Here is a 26,586-nt window from a genome sequence, read left to right as displayed (position 1 = left end):
CAACGAGCCGTTTCGAGTACCTTAATACTCGAACGAGCATCAAGCTCGGACGAGTATACTCGCTCATCTCTATTTAACATCCTTGGCAGGATGAAAGAGATAAGCTAATTATTATGTGAGGGCGCCTGTCCTGTGTTGGTTCTTCCAAAACTATGACAAACACATCAATACTCAAACAAAGGAACATCATATCTATCAAAATAATATGGACATAAACCATAATTAGGGTAGAGTCAGGAGGACTATTCCTATCATCCTGGCAAATGGGTAAGCCTCCATGAACCCCACTTAATCACATAATACCCCCACTCCTGGACATAAACCCTTCAATTCTACAACGGGGTGAAAGATAATGAGGTCCCCACCAATTTAAATTAGCAAGACCAAGAAACCCCTTTTGTGAGTCATTCGGGATTCCATTTCAACTGGAAATGCTGCCTGAAATCTCTACTGCTGAAATCCCCCAGCACGAGTAACTTTCAACATTTCAGGTCGTGGTTTTTTTTTTAGCCTTTTCATTTTTATAACTGTTTGGATAATATTTTTGACAAATATTTTTATGTTGCACTGCACATTTGTGTATTAAATCTTTAAAACTGAATAAGTCTCTACTGGTAGTCTTTAAGAACCTGTGTCAACCTGTGAGATTCACTTCTCCTGAGGACTGGACTTGTACTAAGACTGGGTTGTACCACTTCAGGTTCAGTGCATGCCTTGGGCGTAGTAAGAGCTGTATAATATAATGCCGCCCTAGACAAGGCACTAATACAGCAGTCCATAATGAGCTATGGATGGATGAGTGTCCCACATAGCTGTGACAGGTTCCTTTTAAGTATTACTTGTAGTTTCATACATCTGTGAATGCTATAAACCCTATGGACATACAGTATGTTATTGCATTAATTACCACTTCCTCTTCATGATGGAAAAATGGCTAGACAGGGATTTTTTTCCTGCCTACTCCATGTGACTATTACACAATGCCCTCCATACAGGAAAGCGGCTGAGGCTTATCAGCGGAGCACATTACTAATCAGCTACATGAAACGCTTGTCAGGGATCCGTATACCTCTGTTCAAAGAGCAGGACATGACACATTATCAGTAAGAGAGTCCGGCCTGAAGAGGAGCCGCAGCTGCAGAATGGAGGCCTAAGGTATGTTCTGGATTAATACACATTTTCATAGCGAGTATCTTCTAATTGTAATCTGTACAGATTTATCAATCCCACACATAATGGGGCAGATTTACTTACCTCGCCCATTCGCGATCCAGCGGCGCGTTCTCTGCTCTGGATTCGGGTCCGGCCGGGATTTATGAAGGTAGTTCCTCCGCCGTCCACCAGGTGGCGCTGCTGCGCTGAAAGTCATCTCAACGCGCCGGAATGCACCACCTCGGACCAGGTGAAGGTAAGCGCTCCCCAAGCGACACTTTTTCGGTTTTTAAATGCGGCGGTTTTTCCGAATACGTCGGGTTTTCGTTCGGCCACGCCCCCCCCCCCCCCCGATTTCCGTCGCGCGCATGCCGGCGCCGATGCGCCACAATCCCGGGGCAATTCAGGTACAATCGGCGCAAATCGGAAATATTCGGGTAACATGTCGGGAAAACGCGAATCGGGCCCTTAGTAAATGACCCCCAATGTATCATGAAAACTAATATATATATAAAGGCTCATATGGAGCTATAAGACTCACACACTGCTTCCAAAGGAGGATACACAGTGCGCTTTTTCCAATTACTTAGGCTGTGTTTATATACTGCGATCAGGAGAAACTCAGTGTGAACGCAGCCTCTCAGAAACTGTAGATAATCTAAAATTGGAGGCACATAGAGGCGTAGTGTGTGTCCATGGAATTCTACGAGTGCCAGATTACAATACATTGGGGGTCATTTACTAAGGGCCAGATTCGCGTTTTCCCGACGTGTTACCCGAATATTTCCGATTTGTGCCGATTTCCCCTGAATTGCCCCGGGATTTTGGCGCACGCGATCGGATTGTGGCGCATCGGCGCTGGCATGCACGCGACGGAAATCAGGGGGCGTGGCCGAACAAAAACCTGACGGATTCGGAAAAACCGCCGCATTTAAAAAAAATGTGTCGCGGAGCTTGCACTTACCTTCACTCAGCCCGGTTCGGTGTATTCCAGTGCGTTCCCGGGGAACTTCAGCGCAGCAGCAGCAGTCGGAGGAACTGCCTTAATAAATCCCGACCGGACCCGAATCCAGCGCAGAGAACGCGCCGCTGGATCTCGAATGGACCGGGTAAGTAAATCTGCCCCATTGTGTCTATGGTTCTCTAAAAAATACTCCACAAAATAGGTTTGCAACCACATTGTGGGGGGTATAATTTTAAAGTCCCTTGTGTCCGGTCAGCAAGGGGTGAGTGAGCCTTGATATCTCTGCCTACTTGATGACAGCCCTAGATGGCCCCCAATTGGGCGCTGTTCTCTAAACTGACTGCCTATAGAGAAGGGAAAACCAAAGTCAATATTACCAAGCCCAGTCAAACCAAGAGGGTATGTAAGAAAGACATTTTTTTGTCCAGGGAATAGTCACTATCATATGGCAGAGCAGTAAAAAATCAAAAGACAAGGAGTGGTCAGAAAACAGAACAGAAAGTAGGCAACAAAATTCCAAATTGTGCAGAAACAACACATACCTAATAACTGGCACCAAATCCCCAACTCATCAGAGCTTTAAAGAGAATCAAATATCAGTTTTGGCAATGATAACCTACCTCCCCTTGTCCTGTCCGAGAAGCGTTGACATAAACCCGACTCTCAGGAATTCCCCTTCAGAAGGCACACGTCCACCAGGAGGTCGGATTAGTTTAATTTTTGTGTTTAATTGTGGTAAATTTCCTTTATTCCTGGTTTGTAGCTCTGGCACGTGCTCTATGCAGGTCTTTCAGCCTGAAGAGCTTTCTGCTCTCTGCAGTGATCTGCTTCACAGCCCCGCCCCCCTCTGTTCTGAGTGACTGCTCTATGTAGCCAACCAAAATCCTTATACAACTCCTACTCTTAGGGAGGGGCTTTGGGACGGCACAGTGAAAAGAGCAAATAGCTCTTCAGGTTGAAAGACCTGCCCAGAGCCCTCGCAAGGTATAGTTACACAGCTCTTCAGGGCTGTTACCAAACAGTGGCTGCTGCTTTGTTTGGTCAGAACTGATGACAGATTGCCTTTTACTTCTAGATAATGAGCGGACTTAGATGCAGCTGAGCAAAACCACTCAAGGGTTTAACACTTCCCTACCCTTCCTTAGCGAAGCACTGCCAACTGAAGACGTGACGCATTGCGAATCGAGCACATGTGCACATACATTGAAGGGGATGGACTTCCATTGAAGGGAATGGACTTTTAGTCACCTATTCTCCTGATCCAACCACTCGAAATAAGGTCCCTTTCACCTGCATGTTTTTTTGCTACCAATGTTTCAATATACATGGGTATATTATATACAGCCACATCCTTTTCAATGGGCAATAGGTCCATCCATTTGAATGGACATATTGCCAAATGTACCGTACGTTACACGGGGAGAAAGATAGAGTTTGCAATCTTCCCTCTCTCCAGCGCGCAGCTGTATGCAAGCTTGGGGTACGACCTGGTTGTGTATAGATTCGTGTGAAAGGGGGAAGATGTCTATTATGGCACAATCCTGCCATAAGTAGGTATGGGTAAAGTGACTTTGTGTCACCCAATGGACTGTAACCACTACTGACCCAATGGACTGTAACCACTACTGACCCAATGGACTGTAACCACTACTGACCCAATGGAAGACCACCGCTACTGACCCCCCATATATATGCCAGGGCAGAGAGCAGTTAGGTATCAGTGACACCCACTTTACCAGATACTGTATCTACCTGCATAGAACCTTTGACATATAACACTACATCTACCGGTATGAGCGGTTGCATCTCCCACTTGTGTTAGTAGGAGATTTTCGGGGGCCTCAGAAGCTGAGCCTGTGGTAAACAGCTTCTCTAATCTAATTTTCTGGCCACCGTAAGTAGATTTTCAGCCGTAAGGAAATATCTTTCCAAGACGTTACTCTCTGGCAGGGGAGTACAGCTCTTACGAAAAAAAATTTGGAAGCAGAATAAATGCTCCTAATGATGTTTATGTGCAGGTTGTGCAGCGATGCTTTGAATTACTACGAAACCTTTGAAGAGGGTTACTAGAAAACATGAGCTGATTTGTGGATAATAGGATTTGGCAGAGCTTTTACCTTTACAGTAAGGTCTCCGGCCGTTCTTTTATCAATGTTAGGATTATTAAAGCGGTCCATTAACTCGCTGCGTATCCACAAACACACCAGGCTGAAGATATTTCTTTGGACAACTTGGCAAAAACAAGGAGGCAGAGGAAAATTTATCATGGTGGGGGGGGGGGGGGGGATTAAAGGGTCTCTGTCAGCTCCCAGGGCACAAACAAATGATACATGTGGCAAGGGCTACAATAAAAAAAATAGGACCCACTGCAAATAATCAGCTTTGGCCCCTCTGTAGTCGTTCTATTACTTTCAACATTGCATGACCCAAATGTTTAGCTTAGTCCCTGGTGCACCATCTTCTCAAGGTCAGCTGTGGTCCATGTTTCCTTTCAGCAGCACCACAGGACCAATCAATGCAGCACTAGTCAGCATGAGTTCAGCAAGGTGACCCCCAGATTATGGGCAGTAAACCTTGTTTCGCTATACTTGTTCTTGATACAGGGTGACTGTCCAATAAAGTAAGATGTTCTGCCTTTGACTTAACCAGTCTCACGGCAAAAGCGCCAGAGGACCCACCTTGGGTGGACCTACCTCAAAAAACCCACGGCAACTTTATACTCAGTTTTCTCTTTGACACAGCAACAATCAGATGTCTACTAAGTACCTTATATACTCGAGTATAAGCCTAGTTTTTCAGCACAAAAAATGTGCTGAAAACCCCAAACTCGGCTTATACTCGAGTCAAAAAAATAAATACCCCTGCATATCTTCTGTGCGATCTGTCCGCCAGCTGCAGCATGCTATATACACTGGGGCAGGGTCTGGCAGGCTATATACACTGGGGCAGGGTCTGGCAGGCTATATACACTGGGGCAGGGGCTGGCAGGCTATATACACTGGGGCAGGGGTTGGCAGGCTATATACACTGGGGCAGGGGCTCGCTGGCTATATACACTGGGGCAGGGGCTGGCTGGCTATATACTGGGGAGGCTGTGACCAATGCATTTCCCACCCTCGGCTTTTACTCGAGTCAATAGGCTTTCCCTGTATTTTGTGTTAAAATTAGGGGCCTCGGCTTATACTCGGGTCGGCTTATACTCGAGTATATACGGTATGTTTGGACCTTAATCCACAGCTGTATAAAGACATGCTGGCAGTTTAATTCTCCCAAACTACAAATATGCCCTTACATATTATGGCACAGCCAATACAACTCTGTAACCAAAAATATCAAGAATACCAAAGAAAAGAATTGCAGAAAGGTATTTATATAAAAAGTATGTCTTTTATTAATATTACACATAAACCAAAATGCAAGTATATATATATATATTGTGCGAAAAGCGAGTCGGGGTAATTCATCTGGCCTCCCCACCTGACTGTTCCCGGTCTGCCCGCTACTATGCCTATGGGTAAGTGTGTCTTGCAAAGATACCTTTTTTGAACCTGTAATACCGGAAGGTACCTCCGGTTTATCTTAATTACTGGTCTCACTTTGTTATAGTCACCTTACCTCTTTCTGTCCCATGGTTGGACGTATTGAATCACTTTTTATGGGCACTTGTTTGACCGTAGGACAGTCAGGAAAAAGGAGGGGGCCTTAAGTACTCTGTGCATGTCCCATTTTCCATCTGGGACTAATTGTTTCCCCTGTGTGTATTTAATTCTTGATTTCCCCATTGTGGGATATACGGTATATATACTTGCATTTTGGTTTATGTGTAATATTAATAAAAGACATACTTTTTATATGAATACCTTTCTGCAATTCTTTTCTTTGGTATTCTTAATTCTCCCAAACTGCCTGCACAGGTTCCCTTTAAAAAGTAGGGACTATGTAATGCCCCAGAGTTGGGATCATTACTAAATTCTGTGTCTGGTGATCTTGAAGTGGACACTGCAGGCCTGATCAACCTGTTGTGATCTGTAGCTCAGGGATACAGCTTTTCTAGAGAGTAATAATCCAGTTTTGTATGTAATCCCTAGTTTAATTATGTTCACAACTGGTGAAAAGCAGGCTGTCCTATGGGTTGGTCCCCTGGAACTTTCCAGACACCAAACTTAGACTTCTTTGGGCATATTGATGGGGCCTCTGCGCGTCAGTGGCGTAAAGGCCCTGTATGCTAGCTTATTGCTAGCACTTGTGATTATTTGCCCCAATCCGCCACCTTCACGCCAGTGGGGTGTGGAAGGGTGGCATGGACGGCGGAGTGGAGGGTGCCGAGGGGCCGATGCGGGGTGTTACTGACCCCGCACCGGTGCACTTGCTGCTGCCAGCGACTTTTCACATATGAAAAGTTGTCGGTTGCGTTCAATTCTACGCCAGGTAGGGCGTAGCGTAGAGATGGGCGTAGCGTAGAGATGGGCGATGCGCAGCAACCTTCCCGAGGCGGAAACCTCTTGATGTATCGTCCTGCAAAAAATGCAGCAACGGGGCTATCATACGACAGCGCACGAACGCCAGTGTATGGTAAATATCCCCCTCTTAAGTTTATAAATATAGGCATAGACCTGGGATTTTGGGTCTTATAGTGATGGGAATTTGGGTCTTTATAGTGATCTGGATCATTTGGCTTAGCTTACTATAAAGAGCCGGCTCTTCTGACTCCTAAACAGCTCCCTATGTAATTACATAAGAAGAGGTTTCCCATAACACTTTTAACACCAATGTTCGGTGCAAAGTAGTGGCTGGGCTATCCAATTTGGGACTGGGCTATGTGAGTTATTAAGTTTTAAGGGAAGAGTCAATTTCTGTCGTTCACATGGCTCATTAGTGAACCGCCCATCACTAGGTTGTTAGTCTTCGGTAACTGATTTCTGACAGATCACTCCATTGATTTGTGCTGCTGATGCAGAAAAGCTGATACAGCTCAAAGAAATTTTACGCAGAGCTGCGGACCACTGCTGCAGTCCTGATGACCAGTTCCTGCAGCTGCATGAAGGGAGGTTTACTCACCCATTGTATTCCACCAGCGTGAAAAGTAGCACAGTTGTCCTGCTGCTGACCTGCCGTTCTGCAATAAAGGAACTATAGGTTTTTCACGATCCTTGTTCCACGTGGTTAAAGCTATGAAAATCACGTTATTCCGTGAGCCCCCTCGATATTTCCGTAACAGCCGTGTGATGTACTAATAGATCACACGTTGTTAAGGGGTTAAAAAGGATTCCAAGGGATATGGAAAGTCCCCAGGGGGACCAGACGGGAAAATGAAGATCACATACAGTACTTATCCTGCTCCAGGTTCCAGGGTCCAATTCTTCTGATTTTCTGGAAGTTCCAGGCCACACAGGACCACCCGGTAAGTGAAAATGGAAAATGCACCCTGTGTGCCTGGAGCAGGGTGAGTATGTTTTATTTTTCCCATACTGTCTCTGGAGACTTCCCATATTTCTGATAAACCCCTTTAAAAGAAATCTGCCGTCAAAATTCATCATGATAAATCAGGGACTTTTACTCCTAGATCAGGAAGGGCTCTAGGGGTGTTACCAGAGCCCCTGCATGTTGTGTCTTAACAGGCTGCATCAGCACATGATGGGAGGAGGAAGTGCGGAGGGGGCATGGGGAGGGCGAGACATTGTAACAGCCTGTGAAGCTACAGGTCAGAGAGGCTCTTATAACACCCTAAGAACATTTCTGGCTTATTAGCATATTTTTCAAAGTTGATTTTAGATGGAAGGAGGCCATGGATAACAAATATTACCACAGTCCCGGTGCCTGGATCTATGAGTATGTGTCCCTGGTTTATCATGATGGATATTGATGTAGATTTCCTTTAAGGGTTTGTTCACTTAAAGCTATTTTATGTCATTTTTACATAAACTCTGTGAGGTTCAGTCGCTGTGTGCACAGAGCCTAATGCTGTGATTTCTCACATTTTTTGTCTTGTCAATAACACCTATAACAATTTTCAAAAATCTCTCCCAATCTTTTTTTGGGGAGGTGGAGACTGAACAAACATCACAATAATTTTTTTTTTGCCATTGTGCTAAAATCTCTCAATGTCATCTATATTTTATACTTCTAACTATTTTTATAATATCACTTTTGATATGAATGATATAATATTCCTTATTAGTGATATGTTATAATGATGTGAACTCTGCCTCCGTGTGTGTGTGTGCAGCGCCCCCTGCTGTCAGCCCTCCCTCCCCTCCTACATAGCGCACAATCTCGCCTCCTCGGTGACATCTCGCGAGGTTTGCGGTAAGAAGTTGTAGAAGATCGGCCGGCCGATTCCTCCTCCTTGTCATTGCGGGTGAGGAGGGGGCAGGAGCCGGGGAGGGTCTGCCCGTGTGTGTGTGTGGGAGGGAGAGGAGGCTGCGGCTCTGCACTCCCATGTAGAGACTACAACTCGTTGAAATGATGAGAGTTGTAGTTTCGTCCTAGTTGTGGCAGAGAACAGGAAGCGTGTGCGGAGACTGGACTACATGTCCCAGCATCCCTTGCGAGTCATGCAGGGTCTTATGGGACTTGTAGTTGCTGAGGACGAATGCATGTTTTATCTCTTTATTCTATGTGTGTAATAACTATATCATATCTGTCTTATATATATATATATCTATATATCCCAACTATCTATTATTTATCTCATATCTATTTACTAGGTACAGTATATAATATCTATTAGTGATGGGTCGTTCGCCCCTAAACGGCTCACCACAGTCCTTGTAACTGGGGTTAAAAGTGGTGTGGGGTGACTGATTGGCCTGCGACTCCCTATTATATATTTAATAGGGAGCCAAAAGAGCCGGCTCTTCTTAGTGAGCAGAGCCTAATGATCCAGATCACTAAGAAGAGCCGGAATTCCCATCACTATCTCGTATCTCTCCGACCCTCTCATATCCACCCGTCTAGTATCTCTCGGTCCGCTTCTAGTGTCTCTCCGTCCACCTCTAGCATCTCTCGGTCCGCCCCTAGTATCTCACGGCCAGCCTTTAGTATCTCACAGCCAGCCTCTAGTATCTCTCGGCCCGCCCCTAGGATCTCACGGCCCGCCCCTAGTGTCTCTCGGCGCACCTCTAGTATCTCACGGCCCGCCTCTAGTGTCTCTCCGTCCGCCCCTAGTATCTCACGGCCCGCCCCTAGGATCTCTCGGCGCACCTCTAGTATCTCACGGCCCGCCTCTAGTGTCTCTCGGTCCGCCCCTAGTATCTCTCGGTGCACCTCTAGTATCTCACGGCCCGCCTCTAGTATCTCACGGCCCGCCCCTAGTGTCTCTCGGTCCGCCCCTAGTGTCTCTCGGTCCGCCCCTAGTATCTCACAGCCCGCCTCCCAATTTCTCAAAACTGATGCTGAACAATCTTCTATATCCCAGCAGTGTGCAGACCCCTCTGATCTCCAGGACACCAAGTTGCATTATGACTACCTCCCATAATTGTTATGTGCGTGTAAAGAGATTGTATGTTCTCTGAGTTTGTGTGGGTTTCCTCCGGGTCCTCCGGTTTCCTCCCACACTCCCAAACATACTGGTAGGTTGATTAGATTGTGAGTCCCATTGGGGACAGGGACCGATTTGGCAAGCTCTGTGCATCGCTGTGTCATCTGTGTGCGCTATATAAATAAAGAGTAATAAGGGTAGATTGTTCCTGTACCTCAGAGCTTGTCGTTGCAGCAGCTATGGGTTCACAATACAACCTCGTCCCTTTATATAACAAAACCCCTTTTGAGAAGCACGTTTGATATTGGCGTTAGATGAACTTATCCAGACTTATTAAAGCTGCGCTGTGATTGGTTGCTATCAGTATTTATTCTGGGTTTTCTTACTGATTACATCATATGACCAACCATACTGACCTAATGTCATGTGACCTTATATTACTTCAAAGTAAACATCAAAAGTAGAATTTGGACACTTATCGGGCCTGGCTGTCAGGGCATGCTGGGAGTAGTAGTTCCTCTATAGCAGCATTTATTAAAAATCAATACCAGTTATGTTACTTGCCAGTTTTGCTGGCAGCCTCTGACCTTGGGAACCACCAGGGTTGGGTTAGTTAGAAGAGCACGTCACACCCTTCCTAAATATACCTTTACCGCGGCTGTCTCAGGCAGGCACAACATGACACGGAGAAAACATAACTTCCTAGACTGGATGAGTGAGCCCATAGGCACGAGAGGACCGCAGGATATAACCGTAATAATCTTATAATATTCACAGGACTGATGAGAAGACCGGGCCAAGACCATGTGACTGCCCCCAGACTACACCACTAGAGATTCCTGCACAGGTGAGGTTCTTAAAGGGAAGCTTCATCAAGATCAGAGAATTCTATCCACATTTGTTTAATAACCAGGAACTGGGAACAATAGATAAAACTGTAATAAGTAAATATTATACCGCCACATGTTATACGTAGTCTCTTCTATCCTTTCAGCTTCCATCATGCTCGCTGGGATGGAGGAGCTCTTGCTGCTTCCTGGAGAGGTGGTTAAAGATATGGGTAATGTCTAAATATAACCTGAACGAGACAGAAACGTTTTACTCTCAATAGATAGAATTTTTTTTTTTTTACAAACTTTGTATAAATGTATCTTATCAGAGGAGAGTTCTCCCTTCCTAAACTGCTTTTCACCTCAAAATCTCTTCTGAATTCTCTCTTACTAGAAAAGGGACAGCCGTTCATTGCGAGAAGAGGAGTGAGTCAGAGCATCTAGGTCTCCATCCACATGATATGAGTCACAGCAGCTAGGTCTTCACCCACATGATATGTGTCACAGCAGCTAGGTCTTCACCCACATGATATGTGTCACAGCAGCTAGGTCTTCACCCACATGATATGTGTCACAGCAGCTAGGTCTCCACTCACCTGATGAGTCACAGCAGCTAGGTCTCCATCCACATGATATGTGTCACAGCAGCTAGGTCTTCACCCACATGATATGTGTCACAGCAGCTAGGTCTCCACTCACCAGATGAGTCACAGCTGTTAGGTCTCCACCCACAAGATATGAGTCACTGCAGCTAGGTCTTCACCCACATGATATGAATCACTGCAGCTAGGTCTCCACTCACAAGATATGAATCACAGCAGCTATGTCTCCACTCACAAGATATGAGTCACAGCAGCTAGGTCTCCACTCCCCTGATAAGTCACAGCAGCTAGGTCTCCACTCACAAGATATGAATCACAGCAGCTAGGTCTCCACTCACCTGATGAGTCACAGCATCTAGGTCTCCACTCACAAGATATGAATCACAGCAGCTAGGTCTCCACTCCCCTGATAAGTCACAGCAGCTAGGTCTCCACTCACCTGATGAGTCACAGCATCTAGGTCTCCATCCACAAGATATGAATCACTGCAGCTAGGTCTCCACTCACCTGATGAGTCACAGCAGCTAGGTCTCCACTCACCTGATGAGTCACAGCAGCTAGGTCCCCACTCACCTGATGAGTCACAGCAGCTAGGTCCCCACTCACCTGATGAGTCACAGCAGCTAGGTCTCCACTCACCTGATGAGTCACAGCAGCTAGGTCTCCACTCACCTGATGAGTCACAGCAGCTAGGTCTCCACTCACCTGATGAGTCACAGCAGCTAGGTCTCCACTCACCTGATGAGTCATAGCAGTTAGATCTCCATCCACAAGATATGAGTCACAGCAGCTAGGTCTCCAACCACAAAATATGAGTCACAGCAGCTAGGTCTCCACTCACCTGATGAGTCACAGCAGCTAGATCTCCACTCACCTGATGAGTCACAGCAGCTAGGTCTCCACCCACAAGATGTAAGTCACAGCAGCTAGGTTTCCACCTACAAGAGTCACAGCTGCTAGGTATTTTTCTAGAAGCACCTAGGGGATAGAGGAAAGGCTAACTTGTTATTATTGTTTTTTTGCAGCCAAAGACATATCCTACATCTGTCCATTCACAGGGGCTATTCGTGGAAGCTTTACGGTTACAAACTACAGATTGTATTTCAAGAGTTTGGAACGGGTAAGTGTGGGATCTGTCACACAATGGACAAAGATCTCAATCAGTGTCCAGATTACCCTGCCCACACACAGTGATTGACAGGGAGAGTCCTGATTACCCTGCCCACACACAGTGATTGACAGGGAGAGTCCTGATTACCCTGCCCACACACAGTGATTGACAGGGAGAGTCCTGATTACCCTGCCCACACACAGTGATTGACAGGGAGAGTCCTGATTACCCCGCCCCCACACACAGTGATTGACAGGGAGAGTCCTGATTACCCCGCCCACACACAGTGATTGACAGGGAGAGTCCAGATTACTCTGTGACCTCCATTGTCATGTTCTCCTCCCATTAGGATCATCGCTTGATACTGGACGCTCCTCTTGGAATCATAAGTCGCATAGAGAAGATTGGCGTCTCTGCCGGGCGCGGAGAGAATTCTCATGGTGTGGAAGTAGTCTGCAAGGTAAAACCCCCATAATACATGACCACGTGTCTAGTAAAATGATATCAGATCTAACAATTCTTTGTTTTTCAGGACATAAGAAACATGAGATTTGCGTACAAGCACGATGGTCGCACTCGTAAGACTGTGTTTGAGAGTCTCATGGCCTACGCTTTCCCTTTAAATCATGAATTGGTAGGACTTCTGAGAGCAGTGACAAAATATGTGATTTTGTGATTCTGTACTTTCATGCAGAGTTCATGGAAAGTTTTGCACCTTATGGTCTATGACACTCCCATCTTTTAGTGTGTGACGCGCCCAATTTAGTCATATGGCCATGATTTATGCTACAGCATGTATTGTGCCCAGATACCTTCTCACTGGAATTGAGGGACACTGTACAGCATACACTTAAAAAGGAGTCTAACATCTCCCCAAGCAAGCGTTGTAGGGAAATGCGCTGTGATTAACAGCATACTTTTCATTTTTATGGTGTTTCTGAGAAATTCCCATTTTAATCCATATGCTAATGAGGTAGTTGGTGCACCCGGGGAGTCCTCGGCATCCATGGTTCTGCTATTCCTTCCTGGACCACTTCCCTCCCCATCAGACAAGTGGGAGATTTGTCTTGTGAGTAGCACAGAGCGACACTGGGAAGAGAGGGAATAGCAGTGCTTCAAGTGCTGAGGGCACTTCTGAGTGCACCCCCTGCCTCATTAGCATATGGATTAAGCCAGGAATATCATGCAAGTGGCATATGTTGGGAGACGCTGTGTATTTCATTACAACATGCTGCTCGCAGGTTATAACATAGTGTAAGGGGCAGATTTTCACTAATGACCACGTGTAACTTTTCTTCCTTCCCAGCCACTTTTCGCCTTCGAGTATAAAGAGACGTTTTCGGAAAACGGGTGGAAAGTTTATGACCCCATCACAGAGTACAAAAGGCAGGTGAGTAGTGTTATTGGCCTCCTCTATAGACTCTATATGGACACATGTTACTTTATATTTTCATGTTTCTTTACCCTGTTGCAGGGGGTGCCCAATGAAAGCTGGAGAACTACACGAGTGAATGATCGGTACGAGCTATGTGACAGCTATCCCGCAACTCTTGTCGTCCCCGTAACTATGTCTGATGACGAATTACGGAGGGTAGCCGCGTTCCGAGCCAAAGATCGGATCCCTGTAAGTACACACCGGAGCACTGCAGCATTGTCTTGCGTGTAAAAACCTTCTTTATGTGTCTGTGCTTCAGCGACATTAGTTTAAGATTTTTTTTTAGAAACAGCGCCACAACTGTCTACAGGTCATGTATGGTATTGCAACTCCTTCACATTTAATTAGACACGACTCGTAGAGATTAGGGTTTTGTACAACCCATTTTATAAAGTAAATCTAATCTTGGTACAGCGCCCTGGAATATGCTAGTGCCATATAAGTAATGGGGAGAAGTAAGATGGGATATATATTTTGTCAGCCGTCAGAGGGGGGATGTTTCTAGCTAATAACATTCCCTCCCAATCAGGTGTTATCATGGATTCATCCGGAGACTCAGGCTAGTATCGTACGCTGCAGCCAGCCCATGCCGGGAGTGAGCGGCAGGAGATGTAAGGAGGATGAGAAGTATCTGCAGTCCATCATGGATGCCAACGCTCAGTCCCACAAAATATTCATCTTTGATGCCAGACCGAGCGCCAACGCCATTGCCAGTAAGGTACGTCTTGTTTTAGCACGGTTTTACTGTTAGTTCATATACATTTCATTTACATGGGGTTATTGTTCCTCACTTATTCAGGGCTTGGACCCTAAATTGCACAAACACAATATAAATGTCCCTGTATCGGGACCACGTGACCGTTTGATCTATGAGGTTCTATTCCGATTCTCGGCCATTGAAGATCATCCAACCGTTGGATTTGCACATGACCAGTGTCGCACTTAGAGGCGCCTGGAAGTCACTTATTCCCCAACCTCCATCTTGGCCCCAATTATCGCTCATAGTCCGTCCAGTTTTGCTCTGTATAACTTCCCTTCTGTTCTCCAGTCTAAAGGTGGAGGGTTTGAGAGCGAGGACGCCTATCAGAACGCAGAGCTGGTCTTCCTGGAAATCCACAACATTCACGTCATGAGGGAGTCTCTGAGAAAGCTCAAGGAAATCTCATATCCAATCATCCAGGAATCACACTGGCTGTCTAACCTGGAGGCCACTCACTGGCTAGAACATATCAAGGTAGGTGATTCATGTCAGATGGGTTGTGATGACACATTATTTTCCTCTATGATGTCATTGGCATGTATTAAGCTTGTACTGTGACATCACTGTGTGTATTATCTCTGTACTGTGACATCACTGTGTGTATTATCCCTGTACTGTGACATCACCGTGTATATTATCTCTGTACGGTGACATAACTGTGTGTATTATCTCTGTATTGTGACATCACTGTGTGTATTATCTCTGTACTGTGACATCACTGTGTGTATTATCTCTGTACTGTGACATTACTGTGTGTATTATCCCTGTACGGTGACATCACTGTGTGTATTATCTCTGTACTGTGACATCACTGTGTGTATTATCTCTGTACTGTGACATAACTGTGTGTATTACCTCTGTACTGTGACATCACTGTGTGTATTATCCCTGTTCTGTGACATCACTGTGTGTATTATCCCTGTACTGTGACATCACTGTGTGTATTATCCCTGTTCTGTGACATCACTGTGTGTATTATCCCTGTACTCTGACATCACTGTGTGTATTATCCCTGTACTGTGACATCACTGAGTGTATTATCCCTGTACTGTGACATCACTGTGTGTATTATCCCTGTACTGTGACATCACTGAGTGTATTATCCCTGTACTGTGACATCACTGTGTGTATTATCCCTGTACTGGGACATCAATGTATATTATCCCTGTACTGTGACATCACTGTGTGCATTATCCTTGTACTGTGACATCACTGTGTGTATTATCCCTGTACGGTGACATCACTGTGTGTATTATCTCTGTACTGTGACATCACTGTGTGTATTATTTCTGTACTGTGACATAACTGTGTGTATTACCCCTGTACTGTGGCATCACTGTGTGTATTACCCCTGTACTGTGGCATCACTGTGTGTATTATCCCTGTACTGGGACATCAATGTGTATTATCCCTGTACTGTGACATCACTGTGTGCATTATCCTTGTACTGTGACATCACTGTGTGTATTATCTCAGTACTGTGACATCACTGTGTGTATTACCTCTGTACTGTGACATCACTGTGTGTATTATCCCTGTACTGTGACATCACGGTGTGTATTATCCCTGTACTGTGACATCACTGTGTGTATTATCCCTGTACTGTGACATCACAGTGTGTATTATCCCTGTACTGTGACATCACTGTGCATTATCCCTGTACTGTGACATCACTGTGTGTATTATCCCTGTACTGTGACATCATGGTGTGTATTATCCCTGTACTGTGACATCACTGTGTGTATTATCCCTGTACTGTGACATCACTGTGTGTATTATCCCTGTACTGTGACATCATGGTGTGTATTATCCCTGTACTGTGACATCGCTGTGTGTATTATCCCTGTACTGTGACATCACTGTGTGTATTATCCCTGTACTGTGACATCACGGTGTGTATTATCCCTGTACTGTGACATCACTGTGTGTATTATCCCTGTACTGTGACATCACTGTGTGTATTATCCCTGTACTGTGACATCACTGTGTGTATTATCCCTGTACTGTGACATCACTGTGTGTATTATCCCTGTACTGTGACATCACGGTGTGTATTATCCCTGTACTGTGACATCACAGTGTGTATTATCCCTGTACTGTGACATCACTGTGTGTGATATCCCTGTACTGTGACACCTCTGTGTGTATTATCCCTGTACTGTGACATCACTGTGTGTATTATCCATGTACTGTGACATCACTGTGTGTATTATCCCTGTACTGTGACATCACTGTGTGTATTATCTCTGCACTGTGACTCCAATTGATATGTGATTTATCTTGCAGTGTATTCTCTCCGGTGCTCTGAGAATCGCTGACAAAGTGGAATCGGGGAAGACATCAGTGGTGGTTCATTGTAGCGATGGCTGGGATCGCACCACGCAGCTCACCTCATTGGCTATGATCATGCTGGATGGGTATTATCGCACCATCCGGGGGTTCGAGGTGCTGGTGGAGAAGGAATGGCTGGGCTTCGGCCACAAGTTCTTCCTTGTGAGTAATGAAATTCTAATCATTGACTTATTATGATGAAAGATGTGAATTGTTATTCCAGATCCACATTGATTGCAGCCTAACACGTTTTTCTGTTTTTAGAGGATCGGACATGGTAACAAGAGTCACCCGGATGCTGACAGATCCCCGGTGTTCCTGCAGTTTATTGACTGTGTGTGGCAGATGACCAGGCAGGTAAGGCACAGGGATCATTGGGGGATGTATAGTGACCTCCATACAGGTGAAGATAAGCAGTGAACAGGTATTTGTGGCTCTGCTTATCCCCTGATTAATCATAATCATGTCTATCTTTTTATGTAAATGCTAATTTCGGGGCACCATGGGCGCGGCCATGAAGTCTGCAACGCCCTTCGTTGCACAATTTCATTAATTTCAATCACACTTGATTGACAGTGCCAGACTCCCCCCTAAGAAACTGGTGAATAGAGGGTGCACCTGACATCCTGACTACACCCATTGTGCACCGAAATACTACAAATTAGATAATCAAGAGTATTAAGGCAATAGATTTTCTCCCCACCGACGTGTAGACTACAGGACACTTCACCTACAGGGACATATGTTTAGTTTGTGATTGGAGAGGTCACTTATAATACACTCATGTCTATTACAAATACCTTATTATAGTCACATGTTCCATGTCTCTTATGTCCTCAGTTCCCGAACGCCTTTGAGTTCAATGAGCATTTCCTCCTGACGATCCTGGATCATCTGTACAGCTGTCTTTTCGGCACATTTCTCTGTGACAGCGAGCAGCAGAGAGTAGAAGAGGTGAGAGGGGATCGCTGTGTGATCTACAAAGCATAAGAATCAGTGATTAAACAGAACTACTATAGGCTATTCACCCATGGGGATTTTACCCCCAGTGAACTAGCAGCCCCCTCACGTAGCGTATGAAATGTCCTTTCTAGAATTCCCTCTTTTATGTGAAATCTCCCCCGTTTAATCTGTTAAAAAAAATCTCCAAAAGTTATGTGAAAGTGAGCAGAGATGAGTCATGTTTTAGAGGCTGCAGTGAGAGTGTCACTTGATATGTCTCTATTTTTGCTTCTGTAGCACCTACAACCATGTTTTTTGTCATATCAAAGATAAGAATCTCATCTTTCAGATCACATTAAGGTTGTGGTTGTGAAGATACAGATAGTTAAAGACATAGTTGGAAACGTAAGCTGCGGATTCCTGTATGGATCTCCGGTCTTGTGGATCACAGAACCATAATCTGAACTGAGATGAGATTCTTATCTTTAATTGTACACCAGCAGCATGTTTTTTTAGAGGCCCCTCTCCAGCCTCTAAATGTGACTCATTTAAGTAAAAAAATGACTCTGTTTTCTCATGGAGGAGATTTTTTTTTTGTGTGCAATTTCATATAAAGAGGGAATTGTAGAAAGTACATTTTATACCCTACCTGAGGGGGCTGGTATTTTAATGGGGTACAAACTTGTGGAAGGTTCCCTTTAATTCCAACAGCAGGTCATGGTGCAGTAATTCTGACCGCAGCAAACCCCAGCAATGATTAAATTCTGTTCTTAGAGTCTGCAGCAATTTTTGCTGTGGACCTAAAAACCCGCAGTGTCATTTCTTTTACAGATGAGCGTATTATTCACCCTTCCCGATTGTTTCTTGTAGTCTGTACCACAAGAGAGCGTTTCCCTCTGGTCCTACATCAACAGCCAACTGGAAGACTTTGCCAATCCTTTCTTTTTGGATTATTCGGACCACGTCCTGTATCCGGTGACCAGCACCAGACATCTGCAGCTGTGGACCGGATACTACGTAAGGTGGAACCCAAGAACTAAACCCCAGGTATGTATACATTCTAGAGAATGTGATGTTTATCCCTGCACGGAGGGGGGGGGGGGTCATGAGCGTCGGATATAAAAGATCAGTTCCTCCATTTCCCCCCCACAGGACACCATCAATAGCCGATGCAAGGGTTTACTAGCCAAACGGGCAGAGCTACAGAAGAAACTGGAAGAGCTTCAGCAAGAGATGAGCAATCGCTCCCTGTCCTCCGAGCGAGGAGGGTCTGTGGCGTCCGTCTCGCAGACTGTGGTTTGACAATTATAGAAAAGTCGAATTAAGAATCTCTAAAGTCTTACTGAAAGATGAGGGTACTCACAAAAGTCTGGGGTGATATGTTGTTTCAGTTATAATTATAGCAGAGTATTACTGGCATTGTTATACAGGTTTATGAGACTGGAAATATAGGTCCAAAAGCAGCACCTCCCTAAGCCTGGTTCTGGTATTGCAGATCAAACCCCATGTGTTAAACTTAAACCTATCACCTATTTTACTCTATTAAACTATCAACCCCCTCAGATAAGGTATAAATTGTCCTTTCTAGAATTCCCTCTTTTGAAATCTCACTCTGTTTCCTATAAAATGAGAAGAGAGCAGTCATATTTGGCAGAGATGAGTAAAGTTTAGAGGCTGCAGCACTTCATCACTTTAGAAGCCCCTATCTTCGCACAAAGAAACATGGGGTGTCATGATAAAGAGAAGAACCTCGTCTTTCTAATCACATCAGGCTTGTGGTTCTGTGAGATACCTTTCTGTATCACTTGTTCTGCAACTACATAGTTGCTGATAAAAATCCAATTCCTGCCCTTTTCTAAGCTGCTCGGGTCTCCGGATCTGTAATTCAAAGAACCACAATCCTGAAGCAATCTGAAAGATGACATTCTTGCCCATAAGCATTTTTCTAGATACTATACAACTGAAAATGGGCATGTCTGAATTGACGCACCCTCTACAGCCTCAAAACTTGACTCATCTCATGCAAAATATGACTCTTCCTTGCTCATTTTTTACATGAAATTTTATAGGTTAACAGAGGAGATTTCACATAATAGAGGGAACTCTACAAAGTACATTTTGTATCCGACCTGAGGGGACTTGTAGTTTAATGGGGTAAAATCTGGGGACAGTGTCCCCTTAAGACAAATTAACCTTTCCACTTTCCTATGTGTGGAGGACTTCCCAACACTGACCTGTAGGATGAGGCAGAAGATAAGTGGCCACCAGATCTGCATGGAAGCCGCTTATTTTCATCCCCAAGCTGACAACATACTGTATGCACACTTTGCTAAACTACATGTTTTAACTATTGGGTCACGTGTCAGTCCTTAGGATTGGGTGAAAACGCTGTCTATAATGAAAATCTACTATTTATTTTTATGCATTGTGAACCACACATACCTTGAGAATGCTGTAACGACACTGATACAGAAACATATCTTGTTTAATCCCTTAACCGAGTGGTTCTCCTCAAAACACATTTATAAAATTCAGGAGCTTAGAAAGCTGAATGTAGACTGATAAACACATTACGCAGAGCTTTCTGAACTGTCCAGATAGGACTAATCAACCTGAGCTGGGTGACTCAGGAGCTGGGGGATGGTGCAGCGATTGATTAGGAGTGACAGAGCCTCATTATCATAATTTTATAATTGTATTTTCAGCAAAACCACACTGTTCAGGGATTAAACAAGATATGTTTCTGCATCAGTGAAGCAACAGCATTCTCAAGGTATGTTTGCTTCATAATGCATAGAATAAAATTGTAGATTTCCTTTAACTAGGAGCATCCGAATTTGCAATGAGATGCACTACCATACACGGCCATGAGAGGCGCTATTTTTGGAAGAATACAAATGTGTATTGCCAGCTTTTATTCTGCTACCATGTCACGTCTATGGCCCTGACATGCGTTGTATACCGAACAGATGTTGGATTGTTATGACTGCGTATTATGAGAATTGTAAATAAGGGAACGTACCTGTAGTCTCCTCTGTAGGCGATAGGCAAACTGCACATTTAAACAGACTAAACGAAAAATGACACCGCCTGCCTGGACAAAAATTTGTACAAATTTTTGTGTAATTATAGTTTTTGAAACTATTTTCGAAAAATTCTATACAGTAATGAAAATGGCCCAATAGCGTGCATTGCCTTTAAAGGGTTGTTTGGTAAAATCCCTTTAAGTGACCAAATCACCAGCAATTATCAATATCTCCTGTTGCCTTACTAGATTATAAGGAGCCTTAAAGAAACACTCAAAGCAAAACTGTTAATAAGTTAAGCAAAATCAAAATCAAGCAAGGATAAACCAGGGACACTTAGGCTGCATTCACACGAATGTGACTGTACATATGACGCTCATAGGCCGGCAATGGGCGCACGGAGCGATACGGTACACGGGGGAAAAGATAGGACATGTCCTATCTTACCCTGTGGTACGGCTCCGTGCCTAATACCTAGCAATGGAAGGGGAGGGGTCACCACTCCTCCTCTCCATCGTGGCAATCATATGCCCGGCAGGCATACGTCTGTGTGAATGTAGCCTTACTCACAGATCCGGGCACTGTTACTTTGGTGATCTTATTGTAAATTTAAAATATAAAATTTTAAATTATGCTAATAAGCCTGAAGGGCTCCTGTGAGGCATTACCTGAGCCCCTCCATGCTTCAGCTTTACAGGCTGTTACACTGTACACCCTACTCCCTCCTTTCTCTTTTCCTGACATAATCTCATGGCAGCAGAGAAAGTTTTAGCACACGGGAGAAGTACACCTGAACAGTGTAACAGCCTGTGAAGCCACAATTTGTAAAGTTGATTTTAGAAAGTGGCCCTGTTTATCATGATGGATTTTGATAGTAGATTTCCTTTAAACCGGCTCCACCACCTAAGGCCTTTAAGAAAATATGATGTGCCTTATCTGTGTTACTTGATTCTTTTAATAGCTATAGTAGCATCATTATAACCAAAGAGTTTTCACAGAGGACTTATTTATTACGCTGCTGCCTTACTTTATTTATTGTACCTTGACTACTACATCTAGAGATAATACAGAAACGAGGGAGAAGAATATGAGATTTTAGATTTAGCGTTACATTAAGTGCTAAAAAAACCCACAACACTAACTAGATTATATAACATGTCTGACAGGAAAATCGGTTGTGTTCCCCAAAGCAACCAAGCAAATTGTAGCTTTCACTTCATCTCAGCGGCTAATAACATGAAAGCTGCACTGTGATTGGTTGTCAGCAATGACAAGGACAAAATTCCTGTCAGATTAACAATTCCCTTTGTTGTCCATGATTAAGAATAACATGGCTGTAAAAACAGCACCACACCTGCAGCGATGCTCCTTATTAATAAAAGTCATGTTTTTTTTCCCTTAGCCTGGACAGAACACCCCTTTAAAAACTGTCCTCGGGCTATCATGTTCTGTGGAACATTTCCTCTAAATCTTAATATAAATCTTACATAACCCCTTTAAATTCACCTCAGTTCACACTTATAGTCATATAAATGACGTATGATAATGGAAATACCTCAGAGAATAAAGGATTCTGATAGTCCGGCACTTATACTTAAATGTTTGGGTCTGTGTGAGGTAAAGTGGATTTTGAGGGAACAGGATACTGAGTGAACGGACATGCTGAGATCACTCCTGGTGAGCAGCGTTCGGGCCGTGCGATCCCGGCAGCGTGTGATGCGAGTTCATCGCAAGTGTGGAACGGGCCTAATACTTACGGGGAGAAATGTATGCAATTAGCTCACCTCCAAAAGGAATTAAAGGGAACCTGTCATCAGGGAGGTCTTTTTTTTTTAACCTGAAGACAGCTTCCAATCGCTTATGACATGTTCAGTACAAATGTCTTTGTCAGTACAGGCAGTCCCTGGCATACGTTCAAGATAGGTTCCACATGTTGGTACTTAAAGGGAACCTACCACCACGAATCTACCTATAAAGGTAGATCGGGTGGTAGGTGGATGTAAGGGACGTGAGGATAGCTCTTTTTAGAGCTAATCCTCACGTCCCCGCTAACTTTTGGTACACTTTATTGAGCTAATATGTAAATTTCGTTATGCGGCTACTGGGGCGTGGAGTAGCCAAGCACGAGGCTACACAGCGCGGCTACTCCACGCCCCAGTAGCCACATTACTCCTCCTACCCTGTTGCGTGCGGCGCGCAGCTCCTCGTAGCTGTGCGCCCTCGTCCATCATGATGGCGTTCTGCTTGATCAAACGCCGCAGTGTTAGAGTGATAGCGTTACCGGAAACCTCCGGTAACGCTATCAAACACTGCGGCGGGGTACAATGTAATCATCGGACTGCTTGCAAAGCTGTCCGATGTATTCATGAGGGGGCAGTCCGAGGCGCTGCCTCTTCCCCGGACCCCCCGCTCGCTCTCTCGCTCCATAGGCCGGCAGTCACCTCCCCTAGCCACGCCCCAACATGAATACGAGCTTTGCGAGCTGTCCGACAATTACACTGTACCCCGCCACAGTGTTAGAGGTTTCCGGTAACGTTATCACTCTAACACTGCGGCGTTTGCTCAAGCACTAGATGCTGCTTACTTTAGTAAGCAGCTCCTAGTGCCGATAAATTGGGTGACAGGTCCTCAATAAGTTAAATTTGTATGTAATTCAGAACTGTATATTTTACAATTGTAGTTCCAGACAAAATATTTTTTTTTTTCAATTGGAGTTAAATATTTTTTATTGCTGTAATGGGAACAAGGATTATCCATAAAGCTTCATTACAGACGCCTCACAACTGATCATTACAGCCTGGGACTATAGTAACATCCAGAGAGCTTCACCAAAGGTCACAGTGGGCAGAGAGGTCTGTCTTCAATTAGGGGTTGTCTTACGGTAGAGGACCGCCTGTAATATGAATAAATCCATTTTACATTACTTGGCTCCCTGGTAAGGGAGGAAGGTCAAACTAGTTGTTGTCTCCTTAATCTTTCAGCCTTATCCTTCTCCCTAAATGAGGAGGAGGTATTAAGTAGAAGAAGATTGGATTTATTCACGTTGTGTACAAAAACATTTTTGAAATGAGCTACTGTAACCTGTCTTCAGGTCCAATTGACCTTCCTGATGACAGGTTCCCTTTAAAGGAATTCTACCACCAGGATCAAGGATTGTAAACCAAGCACACTGACAAGCAGGTGTGTGCCCCCTGTGACACACTTGGTTTACAGCCCTTGATCCTGGTGGCGATTTCCTTTAAACCACCTATGTATAGGTATAGCTACCTTGTAAGTAAATGTCCGACACACCAAAAAGCCTGGAAACAAAAATCATGTTTCAAATGGATGGACGTTGACTTATAGTAGTAGTAAAGTCTTAAACACCGACACATCAGACAATTGGGTGCTGGTAAAACACAGTTTTTGTGTCGATTAAATCTATGCCATCATATGGCAACTCGTTAAAAAAAAAAAAAAAAGGCTTCTAAAGGATTTTTAGTCCCAATATCAGTTTGATGTGGGGTCAACATCCTACACATCAGATAGTAGGAACCTACTATCTAAAGAGTGTGGCCCTAAAGATGGGTCATTCTTATCAATGACTCCTTTAACATGGGGTCCTATCCCTGGGGTCAGAGGTATGCCCTTATTCTTAGTGTAGTTAATGGCCCCTTACACACTAGCGAATGTGGTGTGTTGGCTGGAACGTCTGAGGAACCAGAACCAAACTCTGCATGTCAGTTCAGATCCGATTGTCAGCTGTCGGACTAGAGGTTCCAGCCAGTTAACACTTGCTAGTGTGTAAGGGGCCAAAGATCGCCATATTTTTTTTACTCGTAATGTTCCCTTAGTCTCACTTTACTTGAGCCAAACTTCTGTTAATAAGGGGGCCATGGTGATCCTTGTTTGGTCCAGAAGACCCTGTGGATATATCAGGATGTTCCTTCGCTGCCCCTTATCTAGATGGGTCTGTCTGGACTTCTTCATATTAACACTATGCAAATAATTCATTGCACCGATTTTACTATAACAAGGGGCTGGTTAAAGGGGTACGTTACTGAACACTTGACCTTCTGTTTAGAAGAATATGTGCTTTACTTTAATACTGTAGATTTTTTTGAGATGCTAATGCCTTAATAAACTACTGTCTGACCGCATCCGGTATCATTTGTGCAATCTTTACTCTTATCCATAACCAGAGCTATAGGTACGGTATATTAAAGGGGTTGTCCATTTTTAAACAATTTCTTTTTAGTTGGAGGAATCATCATGGCAGAAGTAGAAAAGAACTCAAAATGCACTCCAATAATTGCCTACTTTTAGGGTAAGTTTAGATTTTTCAGCATTTGTATTTTCAGACATAATAAACCTTGGGAAAACGTGACAGGCTAAAAATAAATGCAGCAGCAATGCAAGAACTGCCTTTGCTATGATGAAGGTGAGATTCAATCTGTCAGAATACAGAGCACGGAGCACGATCCATCACTGGAGGATCATCTAACACAACGACCCATATAGCCTTACATAGCTTTATTTATACAGTGCAAGGCAGGACACACATTACATAAAATGGTACTTATAAAAGTGCATTATTCAGACATATAGAAGCAGCATCCCCCAATTACATGACAGCGTTCAGACCAATGCAGAATCTAATGTTGGCTCTTCTTTTATAAAGTTATAGGTTTGTAGAAATGTAAACTTTAGACGAAAGAAAAACTCTTCCCCTGCACACACAAACAGCACCATTATTACCTATAATCTGCATACGGTATTGCATTGAAGTGTATGGAGCTGTGTTGTAGTGCCAGACAAGACCCTGTAAAAGGTGACGTTTCTTTACTTCATACTGTTTCAGTCCTTTTAAAGTGAACCTGTCATTAGGAATGTAATTTTCAGCTGGCGACAGGTTGCGATAACCTATGCTATGCTTATTTTAATAAGCCATTGTCACATCCTTATAAAACTTTATTTCACATTCTGTGGCATGGGAAGCTGCAGCCTGTGACTCATATATTCTTCCTCTCTTCCACACATCCCTCTCCCTTGCCTGCTCAGTGCACATGCCATATAGAGAGGAGGGGTGAGGGAATGGGATGAGTGCAGAGGAGAGGGAGACTGAGACACAGGCTGCAGATTATGGGTAATGCTTCATTTTACCTGTGGTGGCGCTATTTAGTAATAAACCACTATGCTGCTGCCTTCTGCAACAATTTATCTCTTGGTGTCCCAACTTAATGGTGAAGGGGAATAAAAACAAAGATATCGCCCCTGCATTATTCAGGTTTAAAGAGGACCTGCCACCTAAATTTTCGGCACTAGGAGCTGCTTACTAAAGTAAGCAGCTCCTAGTGCTTGATCAAACGCCATAAAGCTTGCAAAGCTGTCCGATATATTCATGAGGGGACAGTCCGAGGCGCTGTCTCTTCCCCGGACCGCCCCACTAGCTCCATAGGCCGGCAGTGCCTGCTGTGCGCTAGGCGGCAGTCACTGACCCTAGCCACGCCCCAACCCCGCCCCCTCATGAATACATCGGACAGCTTTGCGAGCTGTCCGACAATTACATTGTACCCCGCCGCAGTGTTAGCGTTACCGGAGGTTTCCGGTAACGCTATCACTCTAACACTGCGGCGTTTGATCAAGCACTAGGAGCTGCTTACTTTAGTAAGCAGCTCCTAGTGCCGATAAATTGAGTGACAGCTCCTCTTTAACCCCTCTCTGACATTCAGGTAGTTTTTGTCCCTTGTGCACACAGCCATAAATGCAGCAATGTCTTCCCATTCGGTACACCTCTAGACTTAGGATGCCTAGTAGTGTATTTTAGGACCAATTGCAGATCCACATCTCATATTCAGACTAAAAAGTAAAAAAAAAAAAAAAAAAAAAAAAAAGGAAGAAAATAAACTCCTTTTCCATTATTTGCAAAATAAAAATGGTATTGCCACATCTGAAAACCACAATTTAAATCTAA

At 44.3% G+C, this 26,586-nt stretch overlaps 1 protein-coding gene and 1 long non-coding RNA gene across 4 annotated transcripts in view; one reads left to right on the top strand and one right to left on the bottom strand.

Annotated features, from left to right (window-relative positions):
* Positions 1 to 5,767, bottom strand: part of LOC140117427 (uncharacterized) — a 35,535-nt gene extending 29,768 nt beyond the window's left edge. The window contains exon 1 of one of the 2 annotated variants that reach the window (XR_011853016.1): positions 5,732 to 5,767. This is a non-coding gene — a long non-coding RNA (uncharacterized lncRNA). Of the gene's footprint in view, positions 1 to 4,233; positions 4,322 to 5,731 lie in introns of those variants that run through there. The other variant, XR_011853017.1, reaches the window with a different exon arrangement.
* MTMR2 (myotubularin related protein 2) lies at positions 1,053 to 24,104 on the top strand. Of its 2 annotated transcripts, none has more exons than XM_072134168.1 (15): positions 1,053 to 1,155; positions 10,374 to 10,443; positions 10,591 to 10,656; positions 12,054 to 12,148; positions 12,489 to 12,599; positions 12,672 to 12,773; positions 13,446 to 13,529; positions 13,614 to 13,763; positions 14,104 to 14,292; positions 14,623 to 14,808; positions 16,621 to 16,827; positions 16,930 to 17,022; positions 17,506 to 17,619; positions 18,478 to 18,654; positions 18,760 to 24,104. In XM_072134168.1, exons 3-15 carry the CDS (start codon positions 10,599 to 10,601, stop codon positions 18,907 to 18,909), a joined length of 1,716 nt encoding a protein of 571 aa, XP_071990269.1. In that variant the 5' UTR covers positions 1,053 to 1,155; positions 10,374 to 10,443; positions 10,591 to 10,598; the 3' UTR covers positions 18,910 to 24,104. The 2 variants fall into 2 exon arrangements, with proteins under 2 accessions (XP_071990269.1, XP_071990268.1); XM_072134167.1 differs by lacking the exon at positions 1,053 to 1,155 and adding an exon at positions 8,362 to 8,474.
* Positions 24,105 to 26,586: the final 2,482 nt, after the last annotated feature.

This window comes from Engystomops pustulosus, chromosome 2 (genome assembly GCF_040894005.1).
Source record: "Engystomops pustulosus chromosome 2, aEngPut4.maternal, whole genome shotgun sequence".
Classification (NCBI taxonomy): Eukaryota; Metazoa; Chordata; class Amphibia; order Anura; family Leptodactylidae; genus Engystomops; species Engystomops pustulosus.
The sequence above is the reverse complement of the archived record's forward strand: the minus strand, read 5'-3'. Positions and strand labels throughout refer to the sequence as shown.